The 20,179-nt window shown below is 41.8% G+C and overlaps 1 protein-coding gene across 11 annotated transcripts in view; it reads right to left on the bottom strand.

The window, feature by feature from the left end:
• CASK (peripheral plasma membrane protein CASK) overlaps positions 1-20,179 on the bottom strand; it is a 217,423-nt gene that overhangs the window by 177,589 nt on the left and 19,655 nt on the right. For 8 of the 11 annotated variants that reach the window (XM_025308202.1, XM_025308196.1, XM_025308193.1 and 5 more), the window contains 8 exons: positions 19,434-19,511; positions 17,456-17,631; positions 11,742-11,828; positions 6,103-6,278; positions 5,789-5,911; positions 4,519-4,708; positions 3,821-3,942; positions 1,539-1,718 (listed from right to left, as the gene is read on the bottom strand). In XM_025308202.1, coding sequence (XP_025163987.1) covers positions 1,539-1,718; positions 3,821-3,942; positions 4,519-4,708; positions 5,789-5,911; positions 6,103-6,278; positions 11,742-11,828; positions 17,456-17,631; positions 19,434-19,511 — 1,132 coding nt within the window. Of the gene's footprint in view, positions 1-1,538; positions 1,719-3,820; positions 3,943-4,518; positions 4,709-5,788; positions 5,912-6,102; positions 6,279-11,741; positions 11,829-12,994; positions 13,067-17,455; positions 17,632-19,433; positions 19,512-20,179 lie in introns of all 11 variants that reach the window. The other 3 variants (XM_025308194.1, XM_025308195.1, XM_025308200.1) reach the window with 3 other exon arrangements.

The raw sequence follows: 20,179 nt of genomic DNA, 5'->3' as shown, positions 1-20,179 counted from the left end.
CCCGAAACTGCTAGCGTACTCGAAGAGTGATATGATGTCATTTTTTCTCTCTCTCTTTCTCTCTCTCTCTCTCTCTCTCTCTCTCTCTCTCTCTCTCTCTCTCTCTCTCTCTCTCTCTCGCCAAGAACACTCGAAAGCTGCAGCTCGCGCCCGATTTAATTGCATGCATCTCGCGCCAGACGTTCTTTTATTTCTGTCCGTTCCACTTATGTCGCTAATCGAAATAGGGCGCCACATCGATTACGGCTGTATCCAGAGCGAGGTGCCAAATATCTCGTGAAAGGACACAGTGGGGTTCTCCATCTCGAGACGCCGATCTAAAATAGGACCAGACAGAAATGCGGACGAAGCCGGTCGGTAGGATACAAATAAATAACGAGCATCGCGCGTCAAGGATGAAGAAGGGATTAATAAGGCGCCTGGTAACGAGGATAGCTATCAAGACGCGCCAGATAGACCGATTAAATCGCTCCTCCTCCGTCTCCCTTCCCCTCTCTCTCTTTCTCAACGGTTCCTGTCTCTTCTCTGTTCGCTCGTTTCCACCGCATTTATCTTCCTCCCGCTGTAATTCTTTCCCTCTCTTCCTCTCTTCTCCTTTCTGTCTCTCTATCTCTTATCCGCAGCTCTCTCTCTACTACGGGATTTTTAACTGAGAATTTTAACGATCGACCTACATTTCCGCGCTCCATTTACGATGTATCCTAGGTAATGTCAAACACCGCGATAACTACAGTAGCCGGATCGGCGGATAGTCGTCGTAGGAACAAACAGCGACGATAACCGTACGACCAGACGACTATCGGAGTATACTCGAGTGGAAGTATGTAGTTTGGTGAAAGATACCATAAAAGTTGTCCGATGTAAACATGAATCTTGCCTTCTGCGAGTTTCACGATCTAGTTGCTTTTGAATTCAGAAACCACCAAATACGTCTGTCGTGTATAACGCGCATTTAAGCTGACATGTACATACGTACCTGTACACATGTAACACTCAATGATAGATTGAAGTAATCCCCCCCCCCCGCCCACCGCGGGATCTTTATTACAGTTCTTTCAATGGGTATGCTATATTTCAACAAATATGTCATTACTCAGTTTCGACGAATGAGAATGATAAGAGTATCATTCGCATCTCTTCCCACTCGTATTTTCACAATCAACCTTCCCCTATCAAAGATTGAGCGAATTTTCATCGCAGACTTTGCAGTAAATCCTTTTCAGTAAGTTAATGCACCATAGTAATAAAACTGCGGAAGCAGAAGCGACTTATTGAAGTTTGTGCGCTTCTCTTAAGATTCTATTTTTATACAAAAGAATGGGTTAAATGCATCGTCCTAAGTTTTTACGTAATTTTCGGCGATCATCTTAATGATACAGACGCCGGCATAAAGTTTCCGTCGTAAACACGTTCGACATAACAATTGGCCCGAATTACTTCGCGGTGGTCCGCGATGTAAACTAAAGGATCAACTTTTGTAATAGTCGTTTTATTCTGCCCATACTGTAGTTTCTGACTTTAAATTATAACGTACTTACCCTCATGTGCGGCTGGACCAATAATTCCTGAAGTTCTCGGAGATCAGCTCTATCAATATTTCGCACCGTTGAGTGCTCTGCTTCCCGCAGGATCTCTTCGACATCGCGAGCACGTTGAACTGCGTCCGTTTGCGGTGCTCGGCATGGTGTGGGCATGCGACCTGAGATCCTGTCATAAAGCTGCAAAATGGATAACACTAACATTGACAATGGTTACTTTTTAATATATTGCAAGAGAGTAATACATTGTTTAAAATTTTAAAGATAATTTCTTCCAAACTTTATTACATGTACTGCTACATTAAATACCGTTTTTATGTTTCTAATATTATTCAATAATTTACTACACACTGCAAGTCAAATGGCTGCTTACATAATAAAAACGCGAGTTTCTTCATTTCTTTCATTATCTTATCTCGAAATATTAGAGTTTCTTTAAATAACATGATTCGATCGAAGTATCTGATTCTTTTATGATTTTTATTAAACTTCTAAGATCTTTTACGAGGTATTTGATGCATATAAAATCGAAGAAAATTCAAACTTCATAAACATTCAATCTTTCTCGTAACAGAGATAAAATTTTATCTAGACATAATTCTTTACAATAGTTTTTAATGAATGTTGCAATATAAGAATACATACCTCTTCGTGCACTTTATATTTTAAATATCAAACGAGCGTAGTATGTACGTAGTATGTACGAAGAAATGTTGCGATCGCCTGCAGAATTCGGAAACGATCACAATGTTCTCAACCGACATAGGGGTTGATAGTGAGAGTGAAACAATAGTTCATGAACGACCCATGAGATGTCCCATCATACAACGGACATTCAAATTCGCTAGCCCCAGTATCTGTTTATTTATATCAAATTTAAACGTATGATCGAGCTCCCCGGAATATTCCTCGCCATTCCTCTGAATCGCATCGGTTTACTGACCAAGAGACTTGTATTTTGAACAAATTGTTGACTAGTTTGGCATTGCTGAAGAACGGCAACTGGTAGAGATGCATCTCTGTTTGGTAGAGAGATAGTGATACAAACTCGTCCGCGCACGTGTAGCATGATCCTAGCACGTGAATGATACGGCCACGTGACACTTTAGGAACCACTGGGGGAGCATGTTAAAATTAGCACACATGTTGTCGCGATCGTGCGATTCTTCGATCATATGGCATGTTGTTTATTTAGACCCCATAACGGCCATCTTGCTAGCCCGCAGGCAGCGCTTGCGTGCTTTTCCTTGTAAGGGATGAGGGTGGGTGTTAGTTCCCGCGGGATATCCCGCCAAGGGTGAACGATCTGCGGTTGCTGAACGGAGGGCAAGGAGTACGTGGCTCCACTCTCAGTGGAAAAGCTCAAGCTTTGTGGCGGCGGGATTCAGCCGCGCGAAAAGGGAACTTTCGAGATGACTGCCGATCCGGGTTACAGCGGGGTTGAAACAAGGGTAACGAGGCACAACGTTAGCGTAAGCGTTGCCGAGGCAGGTAAACGATCGTTACCTGCCGTCCTCGATAAAGAACAGACTTTATGGTCTGTTTTACCGTACGTGTAGTGTGCCGTGAAAACGTCCCTCTGTTTGTTACTTGCAGTCGATTGCAGAAAGTCGTGCTATGTCGATGTGAATAACAGCGCGAGAACAATCGAGGAACAACTCGAGGAAAAATTTGTCTCAAAAATTGTCTGCCTGCGAAAACTATTATGAACAAAACAGTGACTCGAGTGAGTAAGACGATCATTCTCGTTCAAGTAAATATCGATTTAATTTCACAGATGATTAATATAATAAGAATTATGTTCGCCGGACGAAGGCGAGCCGCTTAGTGAAATTTAACGCTGTATTGACACATGATTTGTTTCATTTGCTTGTATTCATTTATATGCACGTATACCGCTAATTATCTGACCGATTTCTTTGGAAATTTCACACGTTTAAATTTCCATCTTTCTACAGTATTAAGTACTTCTCGGACAGGAATAAAAAAGAAAGCTACTAGAAATCTTTTCAAAGTAAATTTTAACGTTTAAAGAAGAGAGAGAGAGAGAGAGAATATTCTGGGATTAAATTAAATAAAAAATGAAATTAAAACACTTCATTGCTACCTACATACAACGTGAAAACAGTTAGAAATAGAAATTTCGTTTAACAAATTTAAATGCGAAAGCTTGAATTTTCTTCCATTATTGCACTTGATCTTTGAAATACTCGGTTTTTTCGTTATTGCAAACTATTTTCTCGCATTTTTCCTCTGCATTATTACAGATTACAAATAGATACCTCTAAAATAGCTCGAAGTCGATGGTCGTCAACAGCATTGATAATTTCTGTGCGCATTAGTCTACCACTTTCTTGAAGCACCTCTATGTCATCCAGAGAGTCCACAATTTCGGCTACAGCGCCTGTAACATAAGAAAGTGTGAAATATTGTCTTTATGAAATATCTCATTAATACGTTAAGACCCTTTACGATCGTATCGTTTCAGTTTTAATCTGCTTAATCATTTACCGTGATGAAAAGACAATGGTGCCTAATACTTAATCAAATACATGAGAGATAGTCGTGCGATATTGAAACACTAAACTCGAAGCACCTGAACGACACATTGGCCTAGATCATGTTATCGTCACTTTGATCAATATGGAAATATCGTGAGCTATTGGTTGCATGTACAATGCCTATGAATATTCCGTGAAAAGTGAAAGGCGACCTTAATGAAATTTCGGTTGTATCACATTTATCGCTTGGATTTTCTTTTTTCATCAACGCTAACAATGTCTTTAATAATAACAAAGATACAATTTAAAATCCAATCCAACCATATAAAATTCGCGTTTGTCCTTTTCCGCGAATTAAATGCTTTTCACCGACGTGACATATATACGTTGAAAGAAAAGCAATTTCATCCTCATCGCATTTTGCCAACGGCCCGAGTCTATCCGATTAAATTCCAAGGGCGCTCGTCTTCTCCACGCACCTGTAGTTGTCACCTCGTCGTCCCCGACGTCGGAGAAATTGTCGCCATTAGCCTCTGAATATGGGGCGTGCCATTTCGACGAGGAGACGGCTGCTTTCACGGCATCCTTCAATTTTCGCCTTGCATTGAATTTCTTAAGCTCTTCTATGGTCTCGCCTAAGTGTATACGGGCTGCACCCTTATCGCGATCCTGCAAATTAAGATCCGTTCATTCGCTACCAAGAATACTGCAATCAACAATGTTGTCGCTCACACTGAACTATATTTGCAAGATTTAATTGTAGAAACTATTCGATGTTCATAATAGTCACCGACGACGTTCGATTGTTTGCTGTAGAGAAAATTCCGAAGAAAAGAAGCAGCGTTGTCGTCGAATAATATATAATTGAAATATTCTTCGTCGCCTGACGATGTCGGCGCGCATCGTTTTCTCTCTCTCTCTCTCTCTCTCTCTCTCTCTCTCTCTCTCTCTCTCTCTCTCTCTCTCTCTCTCTCTCTCTCTCTCTCTCTCTCTCTCTCTCTCTCTCTTTCTCTCGTGGCGAGAGGAGAAAAGGTCGATCGTGCATGCTTCCACCGAGTCCTCCGGGGTTCGACGAACGTGCAGCCGTGTAAAAAAGCTCTAAGCAGTACAGCAGCACAGGAGAGGCATACGCGACTACAGTTATTTTCATTAACCGCCGGTGCCTTGCTCCTACTACAACGATCGATAGCCCAGTTGCACGTGTGCGTTGCATCGAAGAAGTATGGGGGTTGACTCCGCGAGTGTTGCTACCTTAGGTCACTGGCTAACTGTTTTGCACCACATAGGTAACATCCTCGCACCATATGGTGTGCGCGTGCGCACGCACATTCATCGGACATAATAACGGCGAACCAGGCCACGTATACATATATATACACGGCGTAATTATAAAATAAATTCCCGATGTATACTATCACTGGCGATCGAACGGAAGCGCGCGGCCGTTACATCGATTATATTCCTATCAGGAGTTGCCAGCGTAACGTGAAGGAACGCCGTCACCAAGGAACGCCCACACGACGAAGATTATTATACAGAGCTCGGACATGGAATTTCTCTCACCCTTTCCCCTCAATCTCTCTCCCTCTCCCTCTTCCTCTCTCTCTCTCTCTCTCTCTTTCCCTCCCTCCCTCCCTCCCTCCCACCCACTCCCCCCCCTCTCTCTCTCTCTCTCTCTCTCTCTCCCACCGTGTACCGGCCAGCGTATGCAGATGATAAGGGCGCCGCAGGTCGCGCCGCTTTACTTACTCTAAGCCACTTGTGGTTGAGAACCTCCTGGATGGTGATCCTATGATTTACGTCGGTCGTGAGCATTCTCTGTATGAGGTCTTTCGCCGGCTCGCTAATGGAATCCCAGAGTGGCGTCTCCATCTGCGAATTCAATTAAATCGGAATTACTAGTCGCGGGGTGCGCGATTTCGGCGAGCGCGGCGAGCGAGCGAGCAAGCGGTCGAAATCGCGCAGCGAGCGTTATTAAGGGACTCTTTTTCATAACGTGCTCATCTGCGCGGATTAATCTGCGCTAGGAAGCGGTCGTTGACTACGTGAGACAGAATCGTTACCTGCACCCGCCCTCGGCAGATTGCTTCTCGTAGTCTGTCCCGAGAACCGACGAATGGAAGTGTACCGGTTAGCAGAACATGTAGCAGCACTCCGGCTGACCAGACGTCACCAGGTTTCCCATATTGTCGTCGTTGAATCACTTCCGGTGCCATGAAGTGCGGACATCCGACACGACCTGCGCGAGTACCAAGAGTATCGGTGAGCGAAAGGTGACGAAGGTAGCGATAGCGACCAGCGGATTGGAAGCGAGGCGTGAGGAGTGATTGCTCGGAAACTTCGCAGTCGATCGTAACGCGGCAAAACGGTACACCGAGTTGCTGCTCGCGACGCGAGCAAGCGAGCGAACGAGCGGACGAACGAGCAACGAGCCCGTGAAATTGTCATGAATCTGTCGAAATCTGAGACATCCCGTCGTACTCGAATTCTCTCGCCGGAATTCTCCTGCACGGAAATTCTCTGATGATGTGTATGCACGCGTGGCCAATAATCGGCGGCTCTTTCTCTATCCGAAAATCGATCTCGCCCGTCGTCTCGCGCGACGAGTAGAATTCGGGCCGTGCTTCTATTTGTCGTGGTCGTGGTCGGATCGACTGGACGTATCAAGTGTAATTAATGACAAAGGTATTAACGTGTCAAACGCAAAGGCTACTGAGGCATTCCCTGAGAGAAGAACAGAAAAAAGAAAGAAGAAAGACAAAAAGGAAACAGATACATTCGTCACAAAGTATATAGCTCCGAGCCTCCGAGCACGATATAGATATATATATATATGGACGCAAATGTCTTTCACGGATGATAACCAACGTGCTCAACTTGCTTACTCTTTCAACAACCTATATTTATTAAGAATCGGTAAATGACACAGAAAGCGGCACAAGAGGGAATGTAGGTCACTGCACGTCGAAGAGTGTACATGGGAAAAGATGAGATGATCAAGGCTGTAAAGCAAAGACGACATAATCGCGATCGAATACACCGTTAAACGTTAGAAAAATTATCGTCTAATTGTTGTGTAATCATACTCTGTACGTATGTAAAAAATGTAGGATCACACGATGCATTATGTGCGCGTAGACATGATTATGTTAATTAGGCTGTTACGTGATAAAACGTGGAGAGAATTCCATTCCGAAATATAATTAAATATATGCATGTAATAAAAGTAAACATCCAATTTAAAACATTTAGTCATATATGATCTACTAAATTACGTATACTATATGATCTACTATGTATAATTGTGTTATTCTATCTATTATATATGATAGATCTTTAATTATAATTTAAGTTAATATTTAAGTTTTCTGCTTATATATGAAATAATAAATATCGCTAGTACATATTGTGCGAATGCATACACTTCTATATATTTATATATTTCACTATATAGGGGAAAAGGTATTTTCACAATTCCATTCGTAAAACTGACGAAATATATAAAGTAATTAAGATATACAAGAGAAATAAGCTTTCCACTTTCATTTTTAATAGTGATTTAGCTTCCGCAATATAGTAAGTTAAAGAAATTTAGAATGACTAATAGCGAATGTAAATTAACTTTCGAGTAAAAAGAACCAATTTCTCACCGTATTCATTGTTCTGCCGTAGTTTCCTCTAATTAAAAAATATACGTATATATATATATGTTTGATAACAGATTTTAGAAAACATCGTTTAACTTTATCTACAAAGTGTATATAAAAACGTAAAAAAAGAAAAAACAACGCGCGGGATAGCAGTTTTTAGTCAAGTACCAAACAAAAGGTAATATGACACTGGTGCAGAGAGGAAAATCGATGCAGTTATTTATGCGAGATGAATGCGACGAATAAAACCAAGCTTGATATTTTGGAAAGACAGAAAGGCAATATATATTTAACAAAAAAAAAAAAAAGAAAAAAAGGAAGAAAAAAGAATAAAAAAAGAAAGAAAAGAGAAACTTTGATGGTGCTATAAACAGATATCAAGCTACAGTTACATTTAGAAACGGAAGATTCCATGCGAAATTTATCGAGCATGCAGGGGATGCCAGAATGTAAATTCAATGAACAATACATTTTAAAGAACCATTTTGTAGAACCAACACGTTAATAAGAGTCATGGGCAAAGACATTTCAACTTCGTATCGTTCTCGTCGTTTGCTGCGTAATTATCTCGTGTAACTTTAATTAGACGCTTTTCACTCAAAATAATTAGTTGTGCAAACAAAATGACGAGGTAATAACACGCATCTTACGTATTGAAATATATTTTAAATATATTTGGAATGTGATACATGCGAGAGAGAGAGAGCGGCTTAAAAAATTTCCGAGATGCACGGAGAAAAAATTCATTTCGAGTGAAACGCACTACACACGAGCGTATACGCAATTTCGTCTATTTACAGAGACGCAGGGTGTTGAAATAAAAATATTAATCGCGCGCGCGATACAAGCGTCGCGATAACAAAAAAAGCCGGAAAAACACCCGTTTTATAAAAAAAATCTCAACTTCTTATATCTATAAACTGTTCTTGCCAACGCAACGGCGGTTGGCAGTCGGACGATTTATTCGGTGGCCGACCTCTTGTCGTAATGCACTTTTCCGAATTTGTCGCGCGAGTTACCGCCGTAACTTATAACACAACGTTACCATAAATTCAGTTCTAGTAGAACCGTTGTCGGTGGAAATACAGTGCCGTGCCGCACTGTGTGCTTTGATAAATAAACAAATTGTAGGATAAATCCTCTCGTAAAATACGTCTCGTCGAAATTTCACGTCTGTAATATTCAAAATAAAATCGCGCTCGGCACGTGATAAGTAAGATGCGCATTGAGTTCTAATCAAAATTAAAGCGAACAAAGATCAGGCTTTTGCGCAATATCGCGGTCGGAGTGTTGTATTTCCCGCATAGTCACGCGATGCGTAGCAACTGTGCGGTAAGATGTGCACACCTGTCACTCCGGATTATCGAGTTTCGTAAGCAAACTGAAGAGATCGCTAAGGCGGTGCTGTTCACAATGCAAGTTCTTTATCAAAGAGCACCACACAGATACGACTATTCCACAGTAAATTGCTTGTCATGACGGCGCGAAGAACGTTTGTAAAAAATGCCCACTCGAGATCGTGCGAAATTGTGTCGTAGTCATCGTGACAGGTGATTTGCATTTGTATGATACGTATATTACTCGAAGTCCAGGCGGGATGATCGTGATGAAATTTCAAGTGTATTTCAATTAAGAGTCGCACTATGTTCGAGAGAGGGCTGTTTGGCGCGTTAATTCGCGGCAACCCGGATCGATGGAATTGCTACGGTTCTACCGAGTTTGTCTTTCTCATTCTGGACGCATTTCGCGGGAACTCGCGACAAAGTAGTCTTTCCTGACGCGCGACGACCACTTCAATTTATCATCGATAAGTGATGAAAGACAAATACAAAGCGGCATACAAACAGACAGACACACACGTATACACACACTCACGCACACGCACAGGCTAGTCTACCGCTACGAACAATGACGACATAGACAGGCCCAAATAACGCGCGGGCAATTAGTCCACGAAATCAGCCTCCAAACCAGATAAACCGATTGAAGGGTTAGTTACGTGTAACTGAAATGCAACGTTCGAAGCACGAAAGAATCGCGCGCGCGCGAGCGCGCATGTACGATGATCGTATTGTTTTCGACAGTACAGATATCTCGGTGCGTCTCGTTAATGACATGAAGATTAATTCAAATGCAAAATACGAGTGACGTATGTTGATTATGATATCGAGCAAACGTTGTTTGTTATGCAAACTTAGAACGACCAATTTGGGACAATGTAAAGTCGTATAATTTATTTCAGTATGCCGTGAAATGGAATAAAAACACGATCACAATTTTTAATATTCGCTGTCTTGCTATATAAATCAGTATTTTTCCCCTTTGTAATTCGTTGCCCATCGCGCTTCGGACGTGCGGATATATCATGGAATGATGATGTATATGTTATTCACAATAGACGAATTAGGCCACCAGCCGAAATATATAGCGACGACGTGTTGTGGATTCAATCGATTCGGTGAATGAGCGAAGACAGCGAATAGAACGCATTGTGGATATCCACAAAGTAAATTCGGCATTTTGTTGGCGTTCGATTGTTGCGAATAACATATCTCCGCGCTCGATTTTATATTTTCCCTACTCTTTTCACGCGAGAGAAGTAATGACCGATCGATACTCCACCGTCGGAGATCCGATTGATCACGAATAATGATCACTGGTTTTCAGCGGACGCGTAAAAACTGGAAGCTGCCAAGGCGAGCTTTTTGATGGATCATAAATAATGCGTTTTTATTGAAAACCTCACCTTCGTCGTCATGCGGAAGCGCGACGTACATTCGTCCGTTCGTACATACGTACGTATACATATATGGGTCGCGCACCGCCACTTTCACCTCGATGTCGATGAAACAAAGTAAAAGTTAACGACGTGCCGTAACGAACCCTTCAATTCTGTCAGAAACCAAAAAAAAAAAGAGAACTTATCCCAATCCTACAATGATGAAGCAGAGCTTGTGTCATTCGCGCGTTGCAAAACCAGACACGCGGACGACGAGGATGGAGCGAGGGGAGGAGATGGGAATATACATACGGAGAGAAGAGGAAGGAGTCGCTTTCTCACTCGCTTCCTCTTGAAGGCACAACGAATATGTATATATCAAAATCTGTGTTACACTACGCGACCTGCACAACGATATTACAAGGGATAACGCTATCGCACGTAGGTCAAGTAGAGTGTCTATGCAGACACTATGCGCTCTCAACTAACATTGACTGTACCACGCGGGGGTAGAACTTGGACTGTGAGATCTCAAATGAGAGAGAGAGAGAGAGAGAGAGAGAGAAGAGAGAGAGAGAGAGAGAGAGAGAGAGAAGAGAGAGAGAGAGAGAGAGAAGAGAGAGAGAGAAGAGAGAGAGAAGAGAGAGAGAGAGAAGAGAGAGAGAGAGAGAAGAGAGAAGAGAGAGAGAGAAGAGAGAGAGAAAAGAGAGAGAGAGAGAGAGAGAGAGAGAGTAAGCCCGAGATGAGAGTTCGGCCGATCCATCTGATAACGATCGAGATACGCCATTGTGCGTTCCTGTGCGCGCGCTTTGCTCGCGGCAACGAACGAATTATTATTTCACTGATGTGAAAGACTCGAAAACTCACGTCGTGAGTTCCCCCCCGCGCCCATCCGCATACTGGATGGGCTACGTAACCTGATCTGATCGCGCGCGCTCACGTTAACGAGCGACGTGACGGGATCGGTTTAGAAGGAAAAGAAAAAAGATAACAAAAAGAAGAGAGATACAGAATTGGAACGTGCGATTTTCCGGACTCTTGTCGACAAACACGCTCATCTAGCACCGTAATATTTCTTATCCTCGATTGCCTCTCACGATACAGGGCGGATTACATGGAACACCCTATATATACACGCGTGGTCTTGCGCGGTTGATGGAAAACGGCTCTCAATAGTACTTTACGATCAGCGATGTGTAAAGAGCACGGCGCTACACACTCGAGGACGCGCGAAGGGGTGTCCCCCTTTTAAGCAGGCGCGATAATTTCTCGCTTCTACCCCCGATCGTGGTATGCCGGTCGTTACGTAAATGTGTGGCAGGCATGTGGATACCGATATTGTCCTCCGTGTCGCTCACGAGCGAATCCTCGGCGTCGGTCAGGTCCTCAAAAGGGAAATTGCAGCTCGGGGAGATCAGCCCTATCGAAAGAACACACAGAGAGAAAGGAGAAGGATTGTTACCGTCACGTTAATTTCGCGCAGTCGCGCGTCGACGCTGACGCTTCATGGACGATAAGACGCTCATTGTCGTCATCGCCGTTACTCGTAGAGGAAGACAAACCTGTGGCTGTTGTCGGGGATGTCCTTGTTCTTATCAGAAAATCGAACGTCGCGAGATCGAGCGACTTGTTTTCCCTACGTTCTTTTCTTTTCGAATTCATCTTTTGTGTGCGACTCGTTCTCCCCCTCTCTCTTTCTGATGGTATGTGTGCGTCTCTATACTGGGTATGTAAGACGTCGACGGCTCTGTTTGGCGCTCCGCCAACGTATGTACGCGTATTTCACTTGTTGTATCGTATCGGAAAGTAGTATAATTTGCGTATAAACCTGTGTCAGTGCTATATAAAAAAGCCTGTCGGACTTCAGCTTGCTTTATTTCGTTCGTTTCGTAATTTTACGCGGGCTTACAATTAGCGCAGCCGTGGCAGTCACGTGTGCGAAGACACGTGACGCGTTTTCAAGAAACCACGGTTAACCGCTTGCATTTCCGCTAAAATGAGCTTTCATACGACGATGCGCGTCCGGCGTATTGGAAAGAAAATCGTACTGTAAAATAATTTCCGCGAGCGATAATAATACGATCAGAATCGTTACGCCACATGTGGGTAAACACGTAATAGCACAAAAACGCTTTTGTTTTCACGCTTCAACAAATAATGGAAAAGGGGATGTACACGGAAAACGCGAAACCGCGTTTTTTTAGTCACACGTTTGTACACATTTATTATCGAAGAATCACTTCTCTAAATCGACATATTAGTGAATGAATCTAATGATAAGAATATTATATATAGCACGAGGGTGACAATATATCCGATCAATGAATTAGCCAAATCAAAATAAACATCCGAACGCGTAAAGCAAGCAAGCAAGCAGTGGCAGCTTCTAGAGTACAGTGACGTGAATATAGAGGAGAGAGTATACACGGAACAGGTTAAGATGTAACATAATACAAAATGTGTGAATGTGAAAAGTGTGTATATGTGTTATAGATAGAGAGATATATATATATATATATATATATATGGCGTGAGATGAGACAAGGCTCCTGCGGAAGTGATGATTAAAGGTTAGATCAGGCTTACCCTCGCTGTCGGCCTTCAAGTAGAGCTGCCCCTTTGGGCTCAGACACTGCCGATACTCGGTCGTGTAACATTCTGTATCCATTGAAACCAAATTTCAGGTTATCAGTGTACGTTGATCAGACACGGCGCGTTTGTCCTCGCGTTGTCTCGTCAGCTAATTGACGCGTGTCATCCGCGAGAAAACCGTTCGCGGCGGTAAATCAGCGTGCGATCGACGCTCTCTCACCGGCTCTTATTTAGTCCGGTTGTAATATGACGCGTATGTATCCCGCGCGAATGCCGAAAGGAATCCTCGACGTATAAGGGTATGCGATGAGGAAACTTTAGAGAAATGCAGCGGAAAAAACAACGTTTGAACAATTTGCCACTTAACCACGGATTAAACCGCGTTACCGAAAACTCTTTATCTGAAGGTTCTAAGAATGATCTAAACCCGATAGCAGAGCGGAAGCCAATTCGATCGTAAAACTTGCATATGAAAAATCTCGCGTTCCAGTTTACGAGACAGTTTCCCAGTGTCGATGCCGGGCCTGTACTTGATAGGGCGTTATTCTACTCTCAGAATGCCAAATTAGTTTGAAATTGAGAAGAGCAATGGCGGGAGCCGAAGTGGAGTCAGAGGAGATTAATATCTGACTCGGTATAACAGCGGTAACGTCTTAGCGGGACGAAGAGGCAATTAGTCCTAGCAGGTAAAAGTTTTTATCGCCATTAAATTCTAATACCGATTGGCGGGAACTTTTGTCGTAGCGCACGATTCGCGCGCACCAGGGTGTAGCTGTTCGTAGTGATCGTTATTGTGTATTGTATTCTCATGGTGATATCTATGGTGTAATTAAGAAGTTTGTTTTGTTGGGAGTTCACCTATACGATCGCACTATCGTTATTCGTATTCCATCTTTCAATTTGCGCACATTATACCCTTATGAGCGAGCTTTCGTCCTCGACCGATTATTATTAACCGTATCAAATGAATAGAACCGAAGAGGTAAATGAGATCGACCGATAACGTGCGTTTTATCAACAGCTCTTAACGGCGATGTGCTGCAAACGCGAAACTCGTCTCTCGTGTCTCGTTTTGATATCAATAAAAATAATTATTAATATTGAATCAATACAAGTGACAAGTAATTATGCGATATAATGAACAGATTTGCTTCGTGACGGAAGGCGCTGCTTTAATATCGCATGGAAACGAGCGGAATCGATCGATTTTGAAAACGCGCGGCGGGGGCACGCGGTCGCGCTAGTCGCGCGAGGGGAATTCAAAATTAGTATAGAATGTAGAGATAGAACAAACGGTCGATAGAACTAGAACGGTATATATCTACAAGTGTTGCTAACAACAAGAGCCATCTACTTACGGTGTAACCATGCGATATCGAGGCAGCGAAAGATCGTAAAAGAAAGGCACAGACACCAATCGATTGAGGCTGATCAGAAAAGAGAGCATCACGGTTGTCATAGGAAAGAAATCCGATAAAAGCCGTTGCATTCTGCACATCGAACACCGAGAAATTTCGAATGTGATTCGCCAATCATCGACCAAGCCAGCCAATAATCGCAGAGTAGGGCATTCAAAAGAGAGACGATACAAAAACACCGAGTGTCTTTGAAGTGACGCTTGATGAACAGGAAACCATCGTATCGGTATTTGTAAAAAAAAAAAAAAAACGAAGAGAGAGAGAAAAGGAAAATACAGAAAAAAGATAAAAATCTGAATTGCAAATTCTGAGGAGGCAATATTCAATGCGCGCTTTCAGGGGAGCTTCTCGCCCGCGTCCGATAATATCACCGTCAGCCACCGTTTAGCGCTCTCCATCGTAAAGGTTATTGTAGTCGTATCTTCACCGCAGGTGATATCGCATGTCGTAATATCCGGGAAAAAAATCTTTAACCAAGCTGTACACACGCGCAAGTTGCGCGAGAGGCACATTTTGCAAGAGTTTAATCATCTTTATCCGCCGTTGAGCATGTCGGCGCACCTTCGATAATAATTCCGTTATCCCAGCGAACGCGTTCACCCTCACCCTTCTTCTCACACTGAATATTTTACGGTTTCCTTCCCTCTTTCAATATGTGACGAGGAGATCATGCGGCTAAATAACATTCGTTAATCTCGTTGTCATAGTTAATACGGCTGAATGTCAACAGGTCGACGGATCTCGCGAGATGTTAACAATTTAACATTAACTTCTTCGGATATATAGCATATATATAGCATATATAGCGATGATTATATAATTAAAGAAAATATGTATTACAGGACTCGTTATTTGAAAAAGTACATTGTGCGTTTTCAGAAAACGATTTGCTTTCTCAGACTTTCGGAAAAGTTGATATAATCCACTGTGTAAAATGGATTAATCGTACACACACTGTTTATAAATAAAGTAAATTCTTTCGAGATGTACACGAGCATTTTACACATAATAACCTCGCTCTATTTGAAGTGGAAATATCAAAAGCCGCGCACGTCTACATTTGATTTTCTTTTAATATTTCCAATTGAACGGTTCTCTTCGGTTTGTCGAAATCGATCCCCAGCGTGAATATAACAAGTTATTAATAATTTTGTAAATCGTTCCGCGAATAATTAGAACAGATAGCTGGCGTGTTCAACGCTAAATCGTTATGCGCGTGAAGTCTTACATATCACACTTACGGTCGATGAATAATTTAGCTCACGAAATTCGGTTTATCTGCATTCAAACAAACTTAATTAACGTTTCAAAGGAGCTTGAGTAATTAAAGTGCAGTTGAACTTGAAATTAATGTGCAGTTTACTGTACGAATGTATGATTTATCGTTGTTTCGTGTTGGTCGATGAATAACCTTGACGATAGACGTCTGTGAGCATTAAATAGTGCCTCTCAGGTGGTTTGCAGGTAGAACAAGCGTATAATTACGCGTAAGTATACTTCACGTTAATGTTTTGCTATATATAAAACACTCGTCGGTGTCGGCGCTAGCGCAGCATATATTCTTGATCGATTTTACTTTCAAATTTATCCATTTTCACGAAACATCACGATTTTTATGGCATTTAAATATACTTGTATTACTGACAGACTCCAACGTTATAAACAAGATGTTACTTTGCCATAAAATAGAGAAGAACAGGATGTCGCATTTTTACAGACGCTATAAATTATGAGAAAATGCTGTTTCGCATATTTTACTTAATATTTTTCTCACTTCTTATTCCGCTGTCCATAATAGTCCCGTTCTTACTCAATTTATGCGTCTTCTAGCGCCGACTCCACTTAAAAATATTATGAAAAATTTACTTAATGCTACCGCGCTAAAAGCAGCACGACGTCAGCTCTTATGAACTGTGTCACGGCTGAAAGTATAGTGTAGCTCGGGGAGAAAATTTGCATGGTCCTTTAAAAATAAAAATTTTCCTTTTTGATACTTCAATGATTTTATACCGTAACTGACGTTTATTCTTTTTCTTTTCTTTCAAGCGGGCTTATCACCGTAACTCCACAGATACAGCTGATTCAATATATTGTCTCGTTTCGAACGTCATATTTTTTTAACTGACGATTATCAGTTTCAAGCAAACCATTTAAAAATGAAGAAGTAAAACTCGCCATGTTATTTTGCACTGTTATTTTGCAAAAACGTGCGGTTGCCTTCTTTCGATTATACCAATATTGGATCAAATGTAATATATACACATACAAATGTAATATATACGTTTCTCACGTTACTTCCATTGATAAGAAAATTTCATTGAAACAGGTAACATTCAAGGACTTCTCAACTGCCCGTAAAAGACCATTCGATGTAAGTAATAGACCTGATTACATAGAAAAGAGGGAAAAACTCAAATACAATTGGTATTTTCAGGCTTCTTCAGTCCGATTAAAATGCGCGTAATAACTACGGTACATTTAAAAAGTACAAATAAAAATGTACATAAGAAATATAAGAAAAAGGAAATAAAATATGCAATAAAAAGAAACAGCGACAAATCTCTCTGATACAAATTTGATAACATTCCTAACGAAGCCATACCATAATCTCTGTTCGCTGTTTCGGTGTCCCAACATAAAATATCACAGTGTTGAAATTTTTTCCACAAGTTGCATTCTGATTCCTCCGTGAAAAATATTTCCTCGACACAAAGACAAGTAATCGAATTAATGTAACCTTCCATCAGCATCGCAAAATTTATATTTTTGATCGAACGATAAAATTTTACAGATCCGTGCACAACCGTGGTCATTCCCATGTCTCCACCATTATTCAACTTATAGACTCATCTTTATATAACCATAGTTATGTCACTCAGAACCACCGAGTTGAAAGAGATCATTAATAATCACTGAGACGACCGTTCTCCCCGAGCTGACATCGCGCTGCTTCCGACATGATTCTCTATGCATAATGCTACGTAAAATAGACCGCGGAAAGAAAACGTAAATGAATTAGGAACAGGTATGAACGTACCAACGCCATTAGACTGCGACGTCGGGAGTTGCACGGCGACGCCGAAGCCGCGCAGCTTCACCGGGGCGGAATTTTCCTTGCCAGCTAGAAGGGCGCACTGCGGTTTCAGGTCACGATGAATAATGTCGTTCTCGTGGCAGTAACGCAACGCTTCGAGGATCTGTCGCATGTAGTGACTGTAAAAGAAAGCGCAGTTTTCTTAGGCGTCGCTGCTTGCACCTGCACGTCACGGCTGGTACGCCCTTAGCCCGAAACAATGGGGAAAGGCAGTACGAGCCGGGGAAGCATTCGCGGTGACAAAGAGTGAGTTCTTTCCGAGATTTTAAATAGAGCGATTAAAGTACGCCTCGTTACGTCAGGGAATGATTTTTCGCCACAAAGTCCCTCAGAAGCTCCGGCGATCTCTCCCTCGCGGGAGGCAAGAGTCGCGGGACGACGAACAATGACAATACGAATCTAAATTACAGATTAGATCGCGAAAGTTCGTCACGCAAAAAGAGCAAAATAGCAATATCGTGTAACGTTACTTTCTCGATCGCGCGCGAGAGACCGTTTCGAAGGAAGAGACAGTTCTTATATTACATAAATTTAATCAAAGGTCCACACGATCTCTCCCAACTCTTTCGTGAAAAAGATATATTTTAGCAGCGACGCGAGATATATTTTAGATGCTTCCCGTTGCGCGGTCAATTATGATGTAAAACCTTTCGCTGAAGTTAACTTTTAACCTTTGCATGTATGTACTTCGCTCTTGTGAGTTGCAGTCTGACGAAAAGAGAAGTCTCGAGAGAACACGGTACAACCAAAAGTACAAACAGAAGATGATGAAGAAACATACCGTGTACCACATGGACAAACAAATAATACAGTTCTTTTTTTACTGTACTCACGATACGCTTTTGCCGTATCAATCAAAGCAAACTTTGATACGATCCCGCACGACATACACAGCGACTGCATAACGTATTTGGCATGTGATATTAGCCAGAAAATATCTTTGATACTGGGAAACGGGACATTGATCGCGCAAAAAGAAAGGGACGTTAAAAGGGAAGAAAAGGAACGTCCTAGAAGTTGTGTCTCAGTGATGCATTTATTAATGCTGTAAATATACGAGTATTTAAACGCACAGGTCGTACAGCTCGCGATGCATATTCGATTCGAATATTTTAATATTTGAGCATACTTTGCACGCCTTCCGCGTAACATCAAAGATATAACTGTACATTTGAGACCAATTTTAATAGGATTCTTCCGGGATGAAAAATACCGGTAGTTCAAGCATGACATAAACGAATATAGCGAATCTAATAGATCGCAGTCAAGGATTTATTGAGACAGGGATTTATTGCAACCCAGGGATACCTCTCCGAGAGAATCCGTTTGCATTATATCGAAGTGTAACATACAGACGGTAATCACATTTCAGTGCAAGCTCCTAATAGATGCAGACAGGCGAGCACTCGCGCGCGCGCGCGCGCACAGAACAAAGAACTCGGAAAGAGTGATTAATTTATCAGATTCGCCTCGTCTTGACATGTCTCGCTTAACGAAGCGTATAAATAAATTAGAATAATTTTCATTAAACACGAGTATTAACTGGATGAAGTACGAGATAGGGAATGACATTTTGCTTTCTAACACAATTTCTATCTTCCAAAGGATATTTTCCTATTATTAAAAAACATACACACATAGCATGCTAAATTTAGATAGGAAGAAGAGGGTTCTGGAAACGCTTATCGCAAAATAGCGCGTAATATTCCCTTAAGCGATGCTCGTGCAGCACGATGCCAGCATATCACGCTATACATATTCGTAAATGATGCTGGCCTTAACTTTAGGAGATAATGTTCGGATGGATGTACTGTCTGCGATGAATTCGCGATATTCGCAGTGTATTTGGTGGAAATAAAGAGGGAGGGAAGACGAAAGAGGAATAGGGTTGTGCAATGATACATGTAATGAATTTTCTTACCTAGCAACCGCTTCGCTGTATACGAATCCAGCAGTCGCTCGTCTCACAACCTCGAAGCATAAATCAGAGCCATCCATACTGAAAGAGAAGCACAGGGGAAGCGATATTAATATACTACTCTCTGCATTTTCCATGCCGGAATATTGCATGCGTCATAACAGTTTTGTAATCAAAAATAAATATATTTAGATAAATATGGCATAAAAATATCCACTGAACGGTGCAGAGGAATATTGCTTCTCGTGCATATTTTTGCATATTTCAGATGCACTGTAATATGTTTATTTCGTTAATTCTATCGATTTATTATTCGTATCGAATATGACCGAATATAAACCTGAAGTCTTTCATGCACGACCGATCAGCGGAAGATTATCGACAAAAAAAGGGCTTGCATTTGCCGTAACCAATAGTATAGCAATCGTATATTGACAACGATGAAATATTACTGCCGATAAGTATTTTCACGTAGCAAATGAAATAGTGTATTGTGAAACTAAAGGAAGTAGCAGGGTGCAGAATTTATTATTTAAAGTCTCGTTAAAAACACCTTGAGCCCCCTCGAGTCTATTAAAAACTGTGGCTATCTTATCCGATAGAGAGCGTGGATTATTTCAAGAGTATCTCGGATATGTGTATCCAATTATAGCGTGAACTAGTAGAACGTTATAATAGATAGCAAACAACCAAATGGAAAACGTGCCTTTCCCGAACAAAGATGGAGCCGTTAAGAAAATGTTGCGTAT

Source organism: Harpegnathos saltator, unplaced genomic scaffold (assembly GCF_003227715.2).
Source record: "Harpegnathos saltator strain DR-91 unplaced genomic scaffold, Hsal_v8.6 scaffold140, whole genome shotgun sequence".
Classification (NCBI taxonomy): domain Eukaryota; kingdom Metazoa; phylum Arthropoda; class Insecta; order Hymenoptera; family Formicidae; genus Harpegnathos; species Harpegnathos saltator.
Note: the sequence above shows the minus strand (reverse complement) of the source record. Positions and strands in the feature narration are given on the sequence as shown.